General features: G+C 38.9%; 1 protein-coding gene and 1 pseudogene across 9 annotated transcripts in view; both read right to left on the bottom strand.

Moving 5' to 3' along the window:
• The window catches only part of LOC149128358 (ubiquitin-conjugating enzyme E2 T pseudogene), a 73,858-nt pseudogene extending 70,476 nt beyond the window's left edge, over positions 1-3,382 (bottom strand).
• The window catches only part of DCDC1 (doublecortin domain containing 1), a 553,166-nt gene that overhangs the window by 196,137 nt on the left and 335,200 nt on the right, over positions 1-21,829 (bottom strand). For all 9 annotated transcript variants that reach the window (XM_089309905.1, XM_089309913.1, XM_089309931.1 and 6 more), the window contains 3 exons: positions 20,843-20,903; positions 11,032-11,166; positions 10,504-10,661 (listed from right to left, as the gene is read on the bottom strand). In XM_089309905.1, coding sequence (XP_089166031.1) covers positions 10,504-10,661; positions 11,032-11,166; positions 20,843-20,903 — 354 coding nt within the window. The remainder of the gene's footprint in view (positions 1-10,503; positions 10,662-11,031; positions 11,167-20,842; positions 20,904-21,829) is intronic.

Below are 21,829 nucleotides of genomic sequence, written 5' to 3'. Positions count from 1 at the left end.
TGGGTATGAAACAGCAGATGGAAGATCCTCTCTCCTCCTCTCTAAATAAATAAATAAATTATATATATATATATATATATATTTGTACCTATAGAACACATGTTAATTTAATGTTCTTCCACATATAGCATAATAAAGCTTAAAAAAAGTCTAAAAATGAGACTTTCAACAGCTAAGAAAAATTACATAATTTAACATGGCATTTTATTGCTAGAAAATGTAATTGAACTTAATAAATATTATACTAACATTCACCTTTCTTGGTAAAAGTTCTAGAAATAACAGTCTGACTATTATCAAAACTGACCTGTGCATTCACTATCTCTACAAAAATTCTATTGATATTTACTAAACAGAAGAAACAGAAAGTTCAAAGCAAACACCCAGAAGTCTATAATGATTATTATCAACTAAATGCAAAACCACATGAAGAACTAATAAATCATATGCAACTAAACACTCAATAATATCAGAATATGACTCAATTTTTGATATATGATCTTTTGTAACTTACAGAGACTTGATTGTCTTCTTAAATAATTTCTTGTTACTATTAATATATCTTCGTTTGAAAAACAGGAGACTATAACAGTTCCTTAAGCTAGTATATCTCAAATCTATTACTAAGACATAAAAGACTTGAATACAGAAAAAAGCATGTCACTTCTTTCAAGCTTCATTTCTGCTATTTTATTAGAGGGAAAAAAGGTCTTATAAAAATTGACAAATTCAGGATAGTTTGAAATTAGATTTGCTGGGATGACAAATATAATAAAGTGACAACCAAATGTTCAGTATTTATGCCAATCATAGCCAAACTTAATTATAGTGGAAGGGCTGATTTTATAGTAATTGTAAAAATGTAAATAAGGCTTTAAAGCTAACTCAGGAATTATATTTTATAAATGAGTCTTTGATTTTAATTTGAACAATTCTCAGGGTATGATCTGCATTATTCAAAATGTTCTGCTTTTGTTTTGATTGAAATAATAGTTATACTTCAGGAGATTAGGGGACAGAAACACCTGTTTCTTATCAAGTTACATCTCCCAATGATTAATTTAAGTAGTAGATTAACATGTAACATTGTAATATTTTAAAGTTTAAATTATTAGATTGAAGTTCAAACTTTTTAAATTGTTAGAGGAAAATGTGAAACAAAATATAGCCCAGCCTTCTAGTCCAAATATTATTAGTAAAGTGTGTATCAAATGTCCACATTAAAAATGTTTTTCCTAAGTTATATTATTTTTTTCCTATTGAAAATATAATTTTTAACTATTAAAATTTGGAAAATAAATAATCAAAAATTCAAAAAACTAACAATGATCAGTTTTTCTAATACATTTATTTCAAATTACCTGTCCATCTGGTTAGCTCTCTTTTTGCCTTTACCTTTATACAATAGTATGATAATGTTAAGTGTATTTATAACTGGCTTTTTAGTAGTATCAAAACTCATGAGACATCAAAGTACATTTTAATTGAAAAAAAATTGAAGAACCCTTAAATGAATGTTCTGCTTTGAGAGAGTGAAGTACATGCCAAGTTGAGTCATGAAGAGAAATGTCAATGCGATCCGTGGCAGCTGCTCGCTTCCCTGGGAAGGCAGGGGCTGGTGAGGAGTACAGTAGCAAGCAAACCCCTCAGCGCTCCACGGAGTCACTAGTGGGAAAAGAACAAAGGCCTTTCCAATGCAACTAACACAGATGTGCCCAAAGGCAAACTGTCAGAAACAGTTAAGATGACAGCTACTCACAGTTCATTATTTCCTTCTCACAGGTCACTGGGTGACAAGCTGGGTCAGCATGCTTTGTTGGCTGTCCCAGTCCTTCCCCACCCCCATTCAATTTAAATACGGGTAAAGGGCTGCTTTGGATAAACCAGCCCAAACAAACACATTTCAGATACTTATAGACACCAGAATACAGCATTTATTTTACTTTGGACCAAACTTAGAATTAAGTGTACATACAACTTACTTTATTAGAATGGGGAGAAAACCATGTAGTTATACATAACTGATAGAGCAAAAATTTTTTGTTAAGTGTTGTTAAACAACAACAAAATTTAACCTATCATGAATTAAAAACCTTACATGTAAGATCTCATGTAGCTAAGTGTTTTCTCTTTTTCTTCCGTGGGAAAACAAATTTTTAAATGTTACCAAAAACAAAGGATCAACAATTAGATTGCTTTCCACAAGTGTTTCTTTTCAATATTAAACGATAATTTATTTTTCAGGTTTAAAAAGTTTTAAAATATGTAGTTTTAAAACAAACTACACTCAGAATCACTGTAGAGTAGGATACATAAACCTGGGGTCTTTTACAGGATATACGATCTATAATGTCATCCAATAAAAAAATTTCAGGAAAGGGAGGCAAATTAGACCACTCCAGGTAAGTATACATTAGAACCAAGACAAACCTCCTAAATAGCCAAGTGAAACTCCCCTGCCTCCTAGCTGCCCAGCTTTCCTTTCCTGTTCCTGTTCTGCGTTGAGCTGTGCACTTGGTATCATCAGCCTCTTGTAGATTATCAGGCATCTCTTCCTCTTCTACCCTGTTTGTGCCTTGCATGTTTCCCTCTCCACAGCCTGCGTTCTTGAGGAGGGTTGGTTTATTATGTTTAAATTCTAAGGAAATGTCAACCATCAGTGAGATCATCAGGATAGTTTTTTTTTTTTTTTAAGATTTATTTATTTGAAAGAGTTACACAGAGAGAGAACAAGACACACACACACACACACACACACACACACACACAGAGGCCTTCCATCTGCTAGTTCATTCCTCAACTGGTTGCAATGGCTGAAGCTGGGCCAATCTGAAGCCAGGAGCCAGGAGCTTCTTCTGGGTCTACCACATGGGTGCAGGGGCCCAAGCAGTTGGGCCATATTCTTTCCCAGGCCATAGCAGAGAGCTGGATCAGAAGTGGAGAGGCCAGGTCTTGCAGACCGGCACCCACATGGGATGCTGGCACTGCAGGTGGCGGCTTCATCCGCTATGCCACAGCACTGGCCCCAGGGTGGGGTTCTGACATGAGTAACTGAATAGAGGTCAACAAAGTTGTGATGTTGAGGGATGGTCTCCAGATACCTTTTGGTGGTGATTTGAGAACATCCAGACAAATTCTTCCAGCAGATTCAATGTTTGGGTGATAGACTGGCATCAGAAATTGGATCTGAGGAGGCTCCACTGGGCTCCCCTCAGGAATAATCTGCAGCTTGACACAACCTTTCTCAAGGTGTGTGGACTCCATCTGGTATCAGAGCTCATGGATCATCCGTTTGGTTCTTTTCTTGCCAGTATGTGATGCCTAGCGGTGGCTCTTTGGCTAACATGTGCAACTCCCTCTTCAGATGTGAGGCTCTCTACATGATCCCCAAATAAAAGTAAAATCACACACACAGTTTGCCACTCCAGATTCAGGGGTTTCTGCAATGCACTGAACTCAGCAGTGCACAGTGGATGCTGGCTTCTGCAAGAGTTTGAAATGGCAATGAAATGAAATGGTTTTGTAGGTGCAAGAGTCTGGCTTTCAATACCTGACTGCTTTAGACCCTTTTAGTGTGTGTGCATGTGTGTGTGTGTTAACAGATAAAAATAAAGTAATATATCAATCAAAATGGCAATAGTCTAATCAATCTTATAATGTGATATATATATATATACATATATATGTACAGTTTTAGTAATGGTTTAATATGGCTACTCAATATAATGCCTTTCTCCACTGAAATCCATAGAACAAAAACTACCAGGAAAGAGAGTGGCCCATAGATCCACATAGGCCTGGATTCAAATCCCGTATTTCCTGTTTAGCAGCCATGTGACTGAATACATTATATAAACATTGTGAGCCTCAGCTTCTGATTTTCTGAATTTTAATTGATTACAAGTGTCCCTGCAACATCAGGTTATGATGACAATAAGTAAGTCAGTCTATAATGTTGTCACAAGAACAAGTACTTCAAATAACAGTTGGCACATGGCATTGAACAAGCAACAGCTGTTAGTTTCCAATCACAAAAGTTAGTACATACTAAGATGAACTGAACAACCGAACTGTGAAATAACTTGGTTAATCATGACAAGTAAGAGCCACATTATTGCAAAGAGACTTTTAAATATCTCGAACCATTTTAAGGGCAAGCCCCTTTGTGAATCAGCGAGTCTAGATGGTTGGATGAAATAAAAAATCAGAGGCTCACACTTTCCCATCATATTTCCTACCTCTTATTTGGTCCTCACTGAAAGGGAAGCCTCTTACTTTAGATTTCAACACAAATGGAACATATTGTATAAGAGCTTCAGAAAAATTCATGGAAAATATAATTAAAAGAAGTTTATTTGGGAGCAAAAAAATCTGAAATCCACGCACAGTTTTTTCAATAATGACCTTTTTGAGCATTCCTTTATACTGAAATATCTTTTATTTTCCCTTCCTAACTCTTCCACCGTATTTAAAGATTCCTTTTCTGAGATATCCAGTTAAAATAATAGCCTCCATTTGAACAGCTGCAGATTTGGAATAACTACTCAGACAAGAATGTAAATGTTCAGACAGTACACTATGGAGTCCAAAAAATAAGACTGTGGCTCTGATAGGCCCACCTTAAATAACCAGCTGGGAGGTCTCACCCAAATAACTTAATCTCTCAGTGCCTCAGTTTCCTCATCAGATAAGCAGAGATAATGCCCCTGTTTCACTTACCCATAGGTTATGGTAATAAAGTGCTTAAAGCACTGAAGCAAGGCATTAAATGTTAGCTGTTATTGTTTATAGTTCAATGTTACCTTTAATCTTAACATATTACCTATCGCTATTACCAATTTTGCTGTTTTTTCTCTTCTTTGGTTACCTGTGATTCTCTCCTGATTTCATACTTGTACGTTACATTTTTGTATTCTATTAGTTACCACAGATCAGGGAAAACATATGGTATTTGTCTTTTTGGCACAGGCTTATTTCACTAAGTATAATGGTTTCCAGTTGCATACATTTTGTTGCAAAAGACAGGATTTCATTCTTTTTACAGATGAGTAGATTTCCACAATGCATATCTATACCATAATTTCTTTATCCATTCTTCAGTTGATGACACTTGAATTGATTCCATATCTTAGCTATTGTGAATTGTGTTGCAACAAACATGGGGGTACAGATAATTCTTTCGAATGCTGATTTCATTTCTTTGGGTAAATTCCCAGGAGTGGGTTGCTGGGTCACATGGTATAGTTATTTTCAGTTTTCTGAGGCAAGTCCATACTGACTTCCACTACTTTACATTCCCATAAACAATGGTTTACAGTATGTATTCACCACATCCTCGCCAGCATTTATTGTTGGTAGATTTCTGTATGACAGCCATTCTAACTGGGGTGAGGTGAAACCTTATTGTGATTTGATTTGCCTTTCCTTAATGGCAAGTGATCCTGAGCATTTTTCTCATGAGCCTCTTGGCCATTCAAATTTCCTTTTTTTTTTTTTTCTAAGAACAGATTTTTTTTTAAGGAATACAAATTTCGTAAGTACAACTTTAGGAACACAGTTATTCTTCCCACCATAGTCACCTTCCCACCCACACTCCCACCCCTCGTTCTTCTTCCTCATCCCTTGCCAGTCCCATTCTCCATTGAGATTCATTTTCACTTAACTTTGTACACAGAAGACCAACTCTATACTAAGTAAAGATTTCAACAATTTGCATACACACACACACACACACACACAAAAAAAACTGTTTGAGAACTAGTTTTACAGTTAACTCTCACCATAGAACTCTTTGAAGACAGAGGTCCTGCATGGGGAGTTAGTGCACAATGAGTCCTGTTGTTAATTAACAATTAACACTCTTATGTATGATGTCAGTGACTACCTGAGGCTCTTGACATCAGCTATGGAAGCCTTCTGAGTCCACATACTCCATCAGTATTTAGACAAGGCCATAAGCAAAGTGGAAATTCTCTCCTCCCTTTAGAGAAAGGTACATCCTTCTTTGATGGCCACTTCTTTCCACTGGAGTCTAACTCACACAGATCCTTCATGTAGAACATTTTTGCCACAGTGTCTTGGCTTTCCATGCCTGAAATGCTCTCCCGGGCTTTTCAGCCACACCAGGAAGCCTTAAAGGCTGATTCTGAGGTCAGAGTGTTACCTAAAGTGATTTTCATGCTATGAGTCTGCTGTGTGGACTGCTTCCTATGCTGTAACATTCTCTCCTTTTTAATTCTATTATTATTACCAGACACTTGATCCTATTTATATGATTACTTTAACAATTAAACCTATCTATATGTTCACTTTAACACCTAATATGATCACTTTAACAATTAAGATGACATTTTTAACACCCAGCTTAATGGGATTTGGAGTCCCATGACAAGTTTTTAAACTCTACCCTTATAAGTAAGTCCATAGGAATGTATGCAGAACTATGCAGCTTTACAGTGACAAACTTCCTCCTCCCTCTCTTATTCCCACTCATTTTTTACTGAGATCCACTTCAAGAAGGGAGCTGCCCTTGACTTGATTGTCAAGGAACAGTTTTTTTTTTTCTTCATACTATTTGTTGAACTCTTTACTTAACAAAGAGCTAATCATATGTTATGAATTTCCTCTTGAAAAATGGCTGTCAAGTCCGTAGTCCTTTGCCCATTTCTAAACTGGATTGTTTTGTTGCTGATTTTCTTAAGCTCTTTGTAGATTCTGGATATTAATCCTTTATCAATTTAATTGTAAATATTTTCTCCCATTCTGTTGGTTGCCTCTTCACTTTGGTTAGTGTTTCTTTTGCAGTGCAGAAGCTTCTCAGCTTGACATAATCCCATTTGTCTATTTTGGCTTTGATTTCCTGTGCTTCTGGAGTCTTTTCCAAGAAGTCTTTGTCTGTGTCAACGTCTTACAGAGGTTCCTCAATATTCTCCTCAAGTAATTTGATGATATCAGATCATAGATTTAGATCCTTGATCCATTTTCTGTTGATTTTTATATAAGGTATAAGATAGGGGTCTTGTTTCATACTTCTGCACATGGAAATCTAGTTTTCCCAGCACCATTTGTTGAGGAGACTGAGCTTGCTACATGGATGGATTTTAGCTACTTTGTCAAAGATTAGTTGTTTGTAGATCCATGGATTGATTTCTGGAATTTCTTTTCTGTTCCATTAGTCTACATCCATCTCTCTCTCTCCCTCCCTCTCTCTCTCTCTCTCTCTCTCTGTAACATTTTAAAAACAGATAGTGTGGCTGGCGCCGTGGCTCAATAGGCTAATCCACCTGCGGTGCCGGCACACTGGGTTCTAGTCCCGGCCGGGGCACTGGATTCTGTCCCGGTCGCTCCTCTTCCTGTCCAGCTCTCTGCTGTGGCCCAGGAGTGCAGTGGAGGATGGCCAAAGTCCTTGGGCCCTGCACCCGCATGGGAGACCAGGAGAAGCACCTGGCTCCTGGCTTCAGATCAGCATGGTGCGCCGCCTGCAGCACACCAGCCACAGCGGCCATTGTGGGGTGAACCAACAGAAAAGGAAGACCTTTCTCTCTGTCTGTTTCTCTCTCACTGTCCACTCTGTCTGTCAAAAAAAAAAAAAAAAACAAAAAAAAAAAAACAAAAAAAAACAGATAGCGTAATGCCCCCTGCTTTGTTCTTTTTGCTCAAGACAGCTTTGGCTATCTGGGATCTTCATGGTTCCACACATATTGTAGTGGTGTTTTTTTCTAGTTTCATGAAAAATGTCATTGGAACTTTGAGAGGGATTTCACTGAATTTATAAATCATTTTTGGTAGCATTTTAATGATATTGATTATTTCAATCCATGAACATGAGATATCTTTCCATTTCTTTGTGTCATCTTTAATTTCTTTCCTCAGTGAGTTACAGTTTGAATTGTAGAACTCTCTTATATTAAGTTTATTCTCAAGGTTTTTTTGTAAGTATTAGAGATGGGACTGCTTTCTTGATTTTTTTCAGATTCACTACTGGAGAAAAACAATGTTGTGTAGAAAGAATCGATGAACCCCAAGACATAAACTCTGAGGAAGTCTCATTAAGAAAGACCCAAGGCAATTTCTTATTAAATAAATGTCAGTTATATTTACCAATCAAAACTATTAACCAAAAAAACACAAATCTAAATATATTCAATCTTCCAAAGTTCCTGGAAAATGTGTATTTTGAGAAAACTATGCATGGACTTCAACAATTTTTGTACCATAATAAACATATCTTTTAATTCTATTTCCACGAGCTTTCTGAAGTACTCTTACAGTGGCTCCCTCCATCCTTGCACTCCTTACTAATAGGGGAAATATTTCAAGACACCCAGTGAATGCTTGAAACCACTGATAGTATAGACTCTCGTTTAGACTATGAGTATGATTTTCCTATACCTATGTTCCTCTGACAAAGCTTAATTTACAAATTATGCACACAGATTAACAATAAAGCATGATAAAAATAGAATAATTATGAAAATATGTAATTAAAACTTACAAATTATTTCTGGGATTTTCTTTTAAGATTTTCGGGCTAGTGTTAATCTTAAGTAATCGAGACAATAGTAAGTGAAACTATAAATAAGCAAGGATTCTGTATAGTCCCCATTAACTTTTTTTTCTACTTGTTTGCAGAACATTTTCACCACTACCACTTACTGAGCTCCTATTAGGTCCCATCATCTTATATACAGTACATCCATAAAAACATATTAAACAATAAATATGCCACTTTTGGTAACTTTTAAATAAATATTATGCCATCAATACATTCACAAAATTGAAACCTTGGGACTTAATATAGTCTCAGAGAGTTAAAGACATGTTATTAAATTCTAGCAACTCAAATAGGGGACAGTAGTATGTTAGCTGACTTTAACTAAAACTCTCCTTTTTGGGGGGAGGAGGACTCACTTTTTCAAACATTGTATGCGCTTTTCTCTATGTGCAGTCACCAGATTTTATTGTCACAGGGAAGATACAAGAACAGAATGCAGTAGCCAAATCCCTAACCTGCCCAATGCTCTTTACCCATGATGAAAATATTTCCAAACTAGGGAAGGGGAAAATCATGGGGAAATAAATGGGTTATCAGTAGAGCCAGGTTCAGCACAGGGCAAGAACAGAAACTCCATTTAGACTTCAGGCATCTAAGAACATAAATAATATTTACAGGATAAAATGCATCTAGAATAAGGATGAAAGCCTACGATAAGACAGATGACAAGCCCCAGAAATCCTCCATAAATGAAGGCAAAAGAAATGGCTTTAATGTAAGCCGAGGAAGATAGTCCAACAGCCTCAAAGAGCAGTGTCATCCTCAAGGCCCCAGTGTCCTGAGTTCCTCTTTTAGATGAAAACGAAGACTGTCCCCAAAGGACTTACATTCTAGTAACGGGAATAGAGAATGTCCTGCAAAGAGTGGCCTGGTTATGTGGCTGCAGCTAAGTAGTCAGGTGGTGGAACCTAAGAGAGTTGAGAACCTTGTCTGTGATTAAAAATTAGTAGCAAGGGAAAGGCATGGAACTTAAGTTATCATGCTGTGCAGGATACCCTCATACCATGATACAGTAAGGTACTAAATTGGTTATTTTGCTTGTGTTCTATCTTCAAAACAGCAAATACAAAGGATCTGAGGTTTATATAACAAATGAAAGAGATAAGAAATTGAAGATTCACTTTTGCTTTCTATCAGGAAAAATCAATGTCCTCCCCCCATGGAAATCTCAGATGAGGAGATGTAATTTAAGAATATAAAGTAGCTTTTAATCCAAATAAGAATTCATCAATTTTTTATGCGAGTGACATTTCTACCTACAGTTGGTATATTGAAGTTTAGGAGTTCCCTTAAACTTTAGTTCATGTGATAAGAACTGTGTTACTTCTTTGAGAGTATTTCCATCAACATAATTTCAAGCAACTATAGATTAAGATTACAGTTTCTAATGTCATTATGTGATTTATAATCTCAAACCCAACAAAATAATAATAATAATCTTTAGTCTCCAAATAAGATAAGAGATTTTCTACTTTTTAATCAAATATGATTTTAAATTGGTTAGCAAAGTCACTGACAACACTTTTATTGTAATATAAGAAATGGTGTTAATTTGTTAAGTTATCATTATCTAAGACCATCAATTATGTGCTTACCCTCAGGTCCAAGTATAATATTCTTCGTATGGAAAATAAAAAGTATTGCCCACTGTATGTTATTTTCGTAACTGGATTTATGTTCCATTTTGACTTAGCTTATTTATGTTATTTCAGAGTATTTCAGTGAGATCTCAGAATATTAATGTTATAAACAATAACATACATCAATCCTTAGCCAAATGCACATAAATGTCACCTCTTTTCATCAAATATGACCCAAAAACTACTATGCTTAAAGGCCAAAGGGCTTTTGAGATATTTCAATAATCTTCAAGAAATCAATCTTACATGAAACTGAAGGAAAACATCGAATGTCATTGAGCAATGAGCTCAGTTCTGTCAGTGCCCTACCTCTGAGCAGCAGCCCTAGGATGTTTCTCTTTCAGCTTCCTCACCAGTGCCACTGTCAGCTGCCTTGTCTCCTCAAGAGAACCTTCTGGCATGAAGTGGGTGTCTGAGGGTTCTGGTAGTTGCTTCAAACCAGGGTTGCTGGCATTCTCTTGCAGCACCTAATAAATGAAATGTAGGAATAATGTAGCTAATTTGTCCTGAGTGGAAATATCTACAAAGTATGCATACCAAAAACGGTCTTCAGATAGCACAGAAATAATTGTATGCAGCCAGACCAAAAGAAAGCAGTCCTAAAAAAAAGGTTATTGTATCATCACTTACGTAATAAAATAATTTTACGGAAGTATGTAAGCACTTACCTAAGTGCAAGTGTGTGTATGTAGAAGTTATGTGTATCATGTTGAACAATTAGCAAAGTTGAGATATGATTTTGTGCTTGTTTCCTGTAAGTAACTGGAACAGTTTTTCTCTTTTCAAAATAAACTTTAGAGAGATATTTCTGCCTTGGCTCTGGCTCACTACACTGACCTCTTCTGCTAAGTTTCTGCCACGTTCCTGATGAGTTGTGGTCCTGGTGCCATGGTGACTGTGATACTCCGTCTGGGCCACATGCACTCGTGCATTTAGCTCCTCTAGGTGGGTCAGAACAAATTGAGGAAGAGCCTGCAATAAAATAAAAATCAATAAAAAGTAGTACCAGCCTTATAAGCAAAAGTCAAAAATCCATCCAACTGAAACAGTAAACAGATCAACTTTGCATTTTACTGTCAATTTCAGATCACAATCATACCAAATTACTTTGATATTAAAATAACTGTTTAACATCATCAAGTTTAGGCAGATAGCTAATCTTCTCCTTTAGACTGGTAAAATTAAAATGTTAAAATTATTTCTACATATGAGGTACTACTGTAAACAAAATACACATATGTATCATATAATTGCTAAATTGCTTGGTATTGTTCAGTTTTACTCCAAAAGACAAGAAATCAAATGATGATCAAATGGATGAGCTGCATTAAGCATTAAGACAGTGGTCTGAGGATTGTCAGACAGAGTCATCAAGCATATGCCCGTGAACATAGATAGAATGGGACAGAACGACAAAATAGACTTACAATTCATAATTAGCTACTAAATAACATTCATGGAAACAAATATTTATGATATGCCAAATATAAATGAGACATATGAGGCACACAATAGTCATGAGGTCTTTAATTAGCCACCATTCTATCACTTGAGATACTCTGCTAGATAAATGGGTGTGCTCATTAATTATGACAAAGATAGCATACTAAGACAAGATGTTAGTAATAGAAGAAATTGAATATGGGGTAAAAGAGAACTTTTCATACTACACAATTTTTGTTTTGTAAATTTAAGGCTATTCTGAAATAAAAAAGGTTATTTTTAAATTTTTTTTTATTTGACAGGTAGTTATAGACAGTGAGAGAGAGAGATAGAAAGGTCTTGCTTCTGTTGGTTCACTCTCCAAATGGCCGCTACGGCCAGTGCTGCACTGATCTGAAGCCAGGAGCCAGGTGCTACTTCCTGGTCTCCCATGCGGGTGCTATTCTGAAATAAAAGGGTTATTTAAAAAAAAAAAAAAAAACTATCGTAAAAACCCATTACTGGCGGATGCCGCAACTCACTAGGCTAATCCTCAGCCTGAAGCGCCGGCACCCCTGGGTTCTAATCCCGGTTGGGGCGCCGGATTCTGTCCCAGTTGCCCCTCTTCCAGGCCAGCTCTCTTCTGTGGCCAGGGAGTGCAGTGGAGGATGGCCCAAGTGCTTGGGCCCTGCACCGCATGGGAGACCAGGAGGAAGCACCTGGCTCCTGGCTTCGGATCAGCGCAGTGCGCCGGCCGTAGTGGCCATTTGTGGGATGAACCAACGGAAGGAAGACCTTTCTCTCGGTCTCTTTCTCTCTGTCTAACTCTGCCTGTCAAAACAAACAAACAAACAAACAAACATTACTGCTCATTATTCTAAGTGAGGAACATGGATCTTGACCAAATGAACTTGCATCCTAGCTCTCATGGAGCAAGTATGCATCTCTGCCTTAGGCACCTTGTGTCTGTTGGGCCCCAAATTTCAATGCCCATCCTTATAATCAGATCATCAGCTGGGAAGCATGACAAAGCACAGAAAGAATGTAAATTTTGTGGAACAACACTCAGGTGATATGGCTATTCAACCCATTGCTGCCTTATCTTGAATCTGTTAACACTACCCATCTCTCCTCCCACATATTTTACTTTGTGTTTTTAATTTGTTTAATAAATCATACTATGAACATTTAATTTTCTTCAAATTATTTCTTAAAATTTATTTGAGAGATGAGTGTTGTGACACAATGAGTTAAACTATCACTTGGGATGCCTATATCCTATTTAGGAGTGCCTGGCTAGAGTTTCCACTACTCTGCATTTCCAAACTAGCTTCCTACTAATGCACTTAGGAGGTAGTGGATGGTGGCCCGGATACCGGGATTCTTGTAACTCATGTGGAAAACCCAAATGAAGTTCTTGGCTCCTAACTTCAGCCTGACCCAGCTCTGGTGAAGATGTGTGTGTGTGTGTGTGTGTGTGTGTGTGTGTGAGACTTTGCATGAATAAATCTTCAAAAATAATAAATATATAAATACATAAATAAATTTATTTGAGAGCGAAAGAGAAATTGAACTCCCTTACACTGTTTCACTCCCTAAATGAACACAATAGAGACTGAGCTGGGCTGAAGTGGGAGCCAGGGACTCAATCCAGGATTCCCACATTGGTGGCAGGATTCCAAATACTTGAGTCATCATCATTGCCTCTCAGGGTTTGCATTAGCAGGAACCTGGAATCAGGAGCTGGTGCTAGGAACTGAACCCAGGCACTCTATTTGGGTCACAGGACCATAATTGGCAGCTTAACCAAACACCCACCCTAATCTAGCTTTTTAATTTGGTCTATGCACCTTTCTGCTTTGTGAGCTCTAGGACAGCTAATTTAATAGTATATCTAGAGGCTACCATTGCATCAATTTCCCACAGGAAATATATTTACATTTCAAATCTTGCAACAGCCCTTTGAAATAGGTACTATTATTATGCCCATTTTCAAGAAGAGGAAACAGATTCAGAGAAATTAAACAACATGCCCTTTGTCATCATGTCCACATGCCTAGATAACTCCCTCAGTTTTGACATAAAGCCCTTGCAGTACTTTTTATGGTGTGGAACTACTGTTCTAGCAAAAAGTATAAGGGATTATTCCATGGATAACCAAAGAGCACCCAAAACCCTTAGATAACTTTAAGCACTGTTAGAAAATATTTACGTGTGCATATTCAAAATGTAAGGCACTCCAGAACCTTATTTGCATAATAAGAAGTCAATCTGAAAAGGCTACATATTATATGATTCCAACTATATGGCATTCTAGAAAAGATAAAACTATGGTAACAATGAAATGATCAGTATTTGCCAGGCAAACCTGTAGAATACCCAACCCAAGAGTGAACTTAGGGGTAGGCACTGTGGCATAGTAGGTAAAGCTGCCGCTTCTAGAGCCAGCATCCTATATGGGTACCGGTTTGAAACCTGGCTGCTCCACTTACAATCCAGCTCTCTGCTATGGCCAGGGAAAGTAGTAGAAGATAGTCCAAGTCCTTGGGCCCCTGTATCCAAGTGGGAGACCTGGAAGAAGCTCCTGGCTCCTGGCTTTGTATTGGCGCAGCTCCAACTGTTGCGGCCAAATGGGGAGTGAACCAGTGGATGAAAGACCTCTCTTTCTCTCTCTCTCTGCCTCTCCTTCTCTTTCTGTGTAACTCTGACCTTCAAGCAAATAAATAAATCTTTAAAAAAAAGTGAACCTAAATATAAGCCATGGACTTAGGATGATAATGATGTGATAATGTAGTCTCATCAATTGTTAATGGTGAGAATTATGTGATTGGGAAGATGAGGGGGCAAACCAGGAGGGATATGGGAACTGACTCTAAGTTCAATTTTGCTGTGAATCTAAAACTTAAAAAAAAAATCTAAGAAACTCTATCCAAGGCACAAGTGACAAAAGAAAACTACATCAAAATGAAAAATTTTGTGCTGCAAACAATGCCATCAAAAAAGTAAAAAGCTAACTTAAGAAATGAGAGAAGATATTTGCATCTCTAGGGCTGATAATAGATGCATATCCAGGATACATAAAGAACTCTTATACTCAAAAAGAATAAGGCAAATAATCCAATTAAAACATGAACATTTTGGGCCAGCACTGCTGCTCACTAGGCTAATGCTCTGCCTGTGGCGCCAGCACCCAGGGTTCTAGTCCCAGTTGGGGCGCCGGATTCTGTCCCTGTTGCCCCTCTTCCAGGCCAGCTCTCTGCTATGGCCCGGGAGTGGAGTGGAGGATGGCCCAAGTGCTTGGGCCCTGCACCCCATGGGAGACCAGGAGAAGCACCTGGCTCCTGGCTTCGGATCAGCGCGGTGCAGCGGTCGCAGCGCTGGCTGCAGCAGCCATTTGGGGGGTGAACCAATGGCAAAGGAAGACCTTTCTCTCTGTCTCTCTCTCTCTCTCACTGTCCACTCTGCCTGTCAAAAAAAAAAAAAAAAAAAAAAAAAAAAACCATGAACAAAGAATTTGAGTGGACACTTAACCAAACAAGATATACAGGTAGCCAAAAAACGTGCAAGAAAAAATGTTCTACACCACTAATCATTAGGAAAATACAAGTCAAAACCTTAATGAGTTAACATTTAAAACCCACAAGGATGACTATAATCAAAATAACAGAGAGTAACAAAATTAGCAAAGATGTGGAGAAGCTGGAAACCATATATGCTGATGGTGAGAAAGTAAAATGGAGAGGTGCTCTTCAGAGAACTATCTGGCTATGTGCTAAATGTTAAATCTGGAGTTATCCTATGACCCAGAAATTATACTGCTATCTACATAACATTGAGAAATAGACTTCTATACCAATACAAACTTCTATACAAATTTGTTCATAACAGCAATATCCGCAATAGCTGAAATAGGAGAAACAAAATGTTTTTCAACCAATAAGTAAACAGATAAATGTGATATTTTTAAACAATGGAATATATTTGGCAACAAGAAGAAATGAATTATTATTGCAAGCTACAATATGGATGAACTTGGAAAGCATTACACTAATGGGAATAAACTATTCCTAATAGACCACCTATTATATGATTTCATTTATATGAAACAGAATAAGCAAATCTGTAACTAAAAATAGGGCTGGGTGGCAGATAGTATGTGGAAAATAGTCATGAGGTACAAAGTGTCTTTCAGGGAGAATAAAGTTGTTTTTTTTTTTTTTTTTTTTTTTGACAGGCAGAGTGGACAGTGAGAGAGAGAGACAGAGAGAAAGGTCTTCCTTTTGCCGTTGGTTCACCCTCCAATGGCCGCCGTGGCCGGCGCACCGCGCTGATCCGATGGCAGGAGCCAGGAGCCAGGTGCTTTTCCTGATCTCCCATGGGGTGCAGGGCCCAAGCACCTGGGCCATCCTCCACTGCACTCCCTGGCCACAGCAGATAGCTGGCCTGGAAGAGGGGCAACCGGGACAGAATCCGGCGCCCCAACCGGGACTAGAACCCAGTGTGCCGGCGCCGCTAGGCGGAGGATTAGCCTAGTGAGCCGCAGCGCCGGCGAGAATAAAGTTTTTAAAAATTAAATTGTGGTAAAGGATGCACTTTCAGGAAAATTGTACATATTTATAAGATATGTAATATTTGGCATATATGTACGTATTTGTGTAATATCCCAAAAGGGAAAACATACTTATTTCTTCAAACATTTAGCATTTCTTTATACTGAAAACATCCAAATCCGGCCGGCGTCGCGGCTCACTAGGCTAATCCTCCACCTAGCGGCGCCGGCACACCGGGTTCTAGTCCCGGTTGGGGCGCCGGATTCTGTCCCGGTTGCCCCTCTTCCAGGCCAGCTCTCTGCTGTGGCCAGGGAGTGCAGTGGAGGATGGCCCAGGTGCTTGGGCCCTGCACCCGCATGGGAGATCAGGAAAAGCACCTGGCTCCTGGCTCCTGCCATCGGATCAGCGCGGTGTGCCGGCCACGGCGGCCATTGGAGGGTGAACCAACGGCAAAAGGAAGACCTTTCTCTCTGTCTCTCTCTCTCACTGTCCACTCTGCCTGTCAAAAAAAAAAAAAAAAAAGAAAACATCCAAATCCTAACTTCTATGCTTTTTTGTTTTTGCAGAGCAAAACAAACAATACATTAACATTATCTATAGTCATCCTACTGTGCAATAGAAACAGGGTACTAGGTTATACATAGATAGGAATCAATAGAATCAACTTTTCAATGTAAAAGATTCAACAGCAAAGAAAGAAAGAAAGAAGGAATATCAGAGAGAAAAAAGATTCAGGTGAAAGCTTGGTAAATGGAATTTTGTTGACTTGATCAATGGGCGACAATCAAAAAATTAATTGTGGACTTTTTTTTACATTTTTATCTAAAAAATTTAAAGACATAAAATTACACATACTTATATGGTACCATGTGATGTTTTGATACATTTATATATTGTGTGATGTCCAATCAGAGTAAATATATCCATATCCTTAGACATGTAACAATTCTTTGTGGTGAAAATATTCCAAGTCCCATCTTCCAGATTGTTAAATGGAAAAGGTGCCCAAGGCAGGCGCTGGACAATGAAGGATAGTCCTGAAACTGAGAGGCTATACACTGGTAACCAACACTCTGTGTGTAATTGGTTGAATTGTGTCTTAAAAGGAAAAAAAGTTATGTTGCAGCCTTCATCCTTGTTACCTGTGAATGTGATCTTATTTGGAAACAGAGCCTTGGCAGATGTAATCAATTCATTATTAAGTCATTGAAAAAGGTCCTGAGGCCAGTCCTGAGGCCAGTGCTTCGGCGTCCTATCCCATAAGGGTGCTGGTTCAAGTTCTAGCTGCTTTACTTCCAATCCAACTCCCTGCTAATGCACCAGGAAAAACAACGGAGAATAGCCCCATGTGCTTGGGCTCCTGCCACCCATGTAAGAGACCTGGAAGAAGCTCCAGACCTGGCTATGCTCTGGCTCAGCCCTGGCCATTGCAGCCAAATGGGAAGTAAACCAGCAGACAGAAGACCACCCCTTCTGTAACTCTAGCAAATAAGTAAAATCTTTCAAAAATTTTTTCAAAAGGGTCCTAATCCAATATTACTGGTGTCCTTGTAAAGAGAGGCAAATGTGGATGCAGACACATACAGAAAAGAAAATGCCATGAAAGATACACACCCAGAAAGGGAGACAGCCATGTAAAGATGAAGGCAGAGATTACAGCAATGCTGTCACAACCAAGGGACTTCCAGAAGATGAAAAAAGCAGGGAAGAGCCCTGCTGAGGATATGAATGGACAACATTTTCATTTCAGACTCTGAGCTTCCAGAACTCTGAGAAAGTAACTTGCTGTTGTTTTAAGTTACCCAGTTCATGGCACTGTGTTATGGTAGCCCTGGGAAACCAATAAGGCAAGTATTTTCAATTATCTATGTAACTTAACATTTCTGATAAATAATCGTTTTGAAAGCCCACATTATCATACCATTAAATAATCTAACTTTTGACTATCTTAAATATTGACAACTGATTAACATCATTTAGGCTTGGAATCATAGAGCAGGGAAGAAATCATGAAAACTCAAGGTCAACATCCTCATTTTATTTTTTTTTAAATATTTATTTATTTACTTGAAAGAGTTATACACAGAGAGAAAGAGAGTGAGAGAGAGAGAGAGAGATAGGTCTTCCATCCGCTGGTTCACTCCCCTAGATGGCCACATTGGCCAGAGCTGTGCCAATCCTAAGCCAGGAGCTTCTTCCCGGTGTACCACGAGGGTACAAAGGCCAAAGGGCTCGAGCCATCTTCCACTGCTTTCCCAGGCCATAGCAGAGAGCTGGATCAGAAGTGGAGCAGCCGGGACTCGAACCAGCGCCCATACGGGATGCCGGCACTGCAGGCAGTGGCTTTACCCGCTATGCCACAGCACCAGCCCAACATCCTCACCTTATTAAAATAAGCATTTAATGTAAATGTAATATACATACAGAAGAGTATCTCATTTGTAAATGTACACTTCAATCCATTTGCATACACTGAATGCTTGGTTAGCTAACCACCCAGGTCAAGAAACAGAACACACCACAGCACACCAGAAGCACTCCCTAGTCCCTTTTTCAGTCGCTATTGCCCTCAGGCATAATCACTCCCTTAACTTGTAACACAACAGAGTCATTGTTTTGCTCAGTCTCCAACTTACCTGGAATAAGACAGTGAATATTTTTTGGATTTGGTTTCTTAGTTCACCATTACATTTGTGAACAGATGTACATTGTTATGTACACTTATAGTTCATTCGCTGGCACTGACACGTCACAGAATTGGAAAACTACAATCTGCAGGGCAAATATGGACAACCTGCTTCTGTAAATAGAATTTTGTTGAATGATGGTCACATCTGTCTACATATTGTCTAGGGCTGCTTTTATGCCACAAAAGCAAGGTTGAGAAGTTGAGATAAAGATCACTTGGCCCACAAAGCCCAGAAGATTTATATCTGGCTGTTTATAGAAGTCTGACAATCCTGCCAGTTAGTACTCCAACAAATATACAAATCACAATTCCTTTATCCCTCCTAATTCTGACAAGTATTTGAATAATTCTCATTCTGATTCTATTAAAATTAGTGGTACTACAATTAACATTTTAGTAAATATCTTTACTTCAATATACATTTATATATAAGAATTTCTATTGAGCATAGAAACAGTAGAGGAATTGCTAGGCTATATAGACATGCTCAGCTTTAGGAGATATTGCTAGGTTTCCCAAACTATTCCTCCTGATGTTAACAAATAAGAAAACTGATATCTTGAAATGCTGGGTTGGGGCAGGCGCTGTGGTGTAACAGGTAAAGCCACTGCCTGCAGTGCCAGCATCCCATATGGGTGCCAGTTGGAGACCCGACTGCTCCATTTCTGATCCAGCTCTCTGCTATGGCCTGGAAAAGAGTGGAAGATGGTCCAAATGCTTGGGTCCCTGCACTCACGCGGGAAACCTAGAGGAAGCTCCTGGCTCCTCACTTCGGATCTGCCCGGCTCCAGCTGTTGTGGCCAATTGGGAAGTGAACCAGTGGATGGAGGAACTCTCTCTCTCTCTCTCTCTCTCTCTCTCTCTCTCTCTTTCTCTGCCTCTCCTCTCTGTGTGTGTAACTGTGACTTTCAAGTAAAATAAATAAATCTTTTTGTTTGTTTTGTTTTTTGGTTTTTTGACAGGCAGAGTTAGACAGTGAGAGAGAGAGAGACAGAGAGAAAGGTCTTCCTTCCATTGGTTCATCCCCCAAATGGTCACCACGGCTGGCGCTGCGCCGATCTGAAGCCAGGAGCCAGGTGCTTCCTCCTGGTCTCCCATGCGGGTACAGGGCCCAAGCACTTGGGCCATACTCCCCTGCACTCCCAGGCCACAGCAGAGAGCTAGACTGGAAAAGGAGCAACCAGGACAGAATCCGGTGCCCCGACTGGTACTAGAACCCTGGGTGCCGGCACCGCAGGCGGAGGATTAGCCTAGTGAGCCGCAGCACCGGCCAATAAATCTTTTTTTAAAAAAAGAAATTCTGGATTATATTATAGCACTGAATCAGGGAAACATGTTTTTGGCTTTGGAAAATTTGTGTTTTAAAATCAAACAAAACTTTTTTTCTCTTTTTCTGTCTTTCCTTTTCTCTCTGAAACTCTGAATTTCAAATAAATAAATACATATTTTTAAAAGGGGTGGCAGAGTTGTGGCACAGGGGGTTAACCCACTACCTGCAACACTCGCTTCCCATATGAGTGCTAATTAGAGTCTCAGCTGCTCCACTTCTGATCCAGCTTCCTGCTAGTGCACACAGGAAAGCAGTGGAAGATGGTCCTAGTGATTAGGTCCCTGTCACCCACATGGGAGACCCAGATGGAGTTCCAGGCTCCTGGCTTAGTCCTGGTCCACCCCAGCCATTGGGGTCATTTGAGGAGTGAACCATCAGATGGAAGATCTCTACTCCCCACTTCCCAGTTTGTCCCCCTCTCTCTGCAACTGCCTTTCCAATAAATAAATAAAAATAAATAAATAAATAAATAAATCTTTCAGAAAAATCATACAAACCTCCGAAGGAACGCAATTAAGTTAAACTCCAAAGTTCTAAATGTGGGGTGAAGTTATTTTCACAGAAAAAGCTTTTCTTTTGCTTAGTAATAGTGCATTTTATAACAATATGGGAATAGAAAAACTTAAGAATAAAAGCAGTGGTTTCTAAAGTCCTCACCTTAGAGTAAATGCAACCATCAGCTCCAAACACCCACTTCTGAGATTCATCTCCTTTACGTCTGTAAGGAAAATGTAACGTAGAGATTAACAGCTTTATTCCACATAGAAACAACTGTAGGTTTGAAATAAAACGAATACTTTCCATATAGCCTGGCAGGAAGACAGTCCACAATTTACCAAGGATTCTGCCATGATGATCACTACTACCTCAGCAGCTAAAGCCTCCCTTAAGACAGTCAATTTACTTGCTACCCAATGTATGGGGCGGGGGGGGGGGGGCGGATATATCAATAGAAACAGTGATGGGTCTCATATCAGATTGCCTGGGTTTGAGTCCATGATCCACTTCCAATTCAACTTCCTGCTTCTGTGTAACCCCAGGAGGCATCAGGTGTTGTTCATTTATCTTTTGATTGCATCTAATGTTGATTAAAAACAAGTCCTATTGTACACTGTACTTCAGAACTTAGAAAACCATTATTCAACTACTTCTGGATAGATAGGCAGTAGGATGTGCTTAGGGCTGAAATCAGAATTAGGATACTTAGGCATCAGAGAAATCAGCCTAACCATAAATAAAGAAGGGCAAATTTCTCTAACATGCAAAGTGGACTGCCCAATAGATAAGACAATGTAACATAATGATTAGGAATGTGATCTGCAGAGTCAGATTCCCAGATATGTGTGTGTGTGTGTGTGTGTGTGTATGTATACACACATATTCTGACTTTACCTCCACCTCTTAGTTTCACAACAAAAATTCTGACCCATACACTAATTTCTTTATATCACATCATATTTAGTCCTTACAACAACCTGATCATTATTATGTCATTATTATAGGCATTGTTATTTTTGTATATGAGGGAATTGAAGTTCAGGGCAGTCAATCATTTGCTCAAGGTCATGCCTATTAAGAAGTAGGGCAGGAATGCATACCCAAGGAGTCAGACTCTATAACCCAAAAGTAGACTCAGCTACAGCT

This window comes from Oryctolagus cuniculus, chromosome 1, assembly GCF_051225735.1.
Source record: "Oryctolagus cuniculus isolate XC-2025 breed Fujian yellow rabbit chromosome 1, ASM5122573v1, whole genome shotgun sequence".
Classification (NCBI taxonomy): domain Eukaryota; kingdom Metazoa; phylum Chordata; class Mammalia; order Lagomorpha; family Leporidae; genus Oryctolagus; species Oryctolagus cuniculus.
This window is presented reverse-complemented; position numbering and strand designations above follow the sequence as displayed.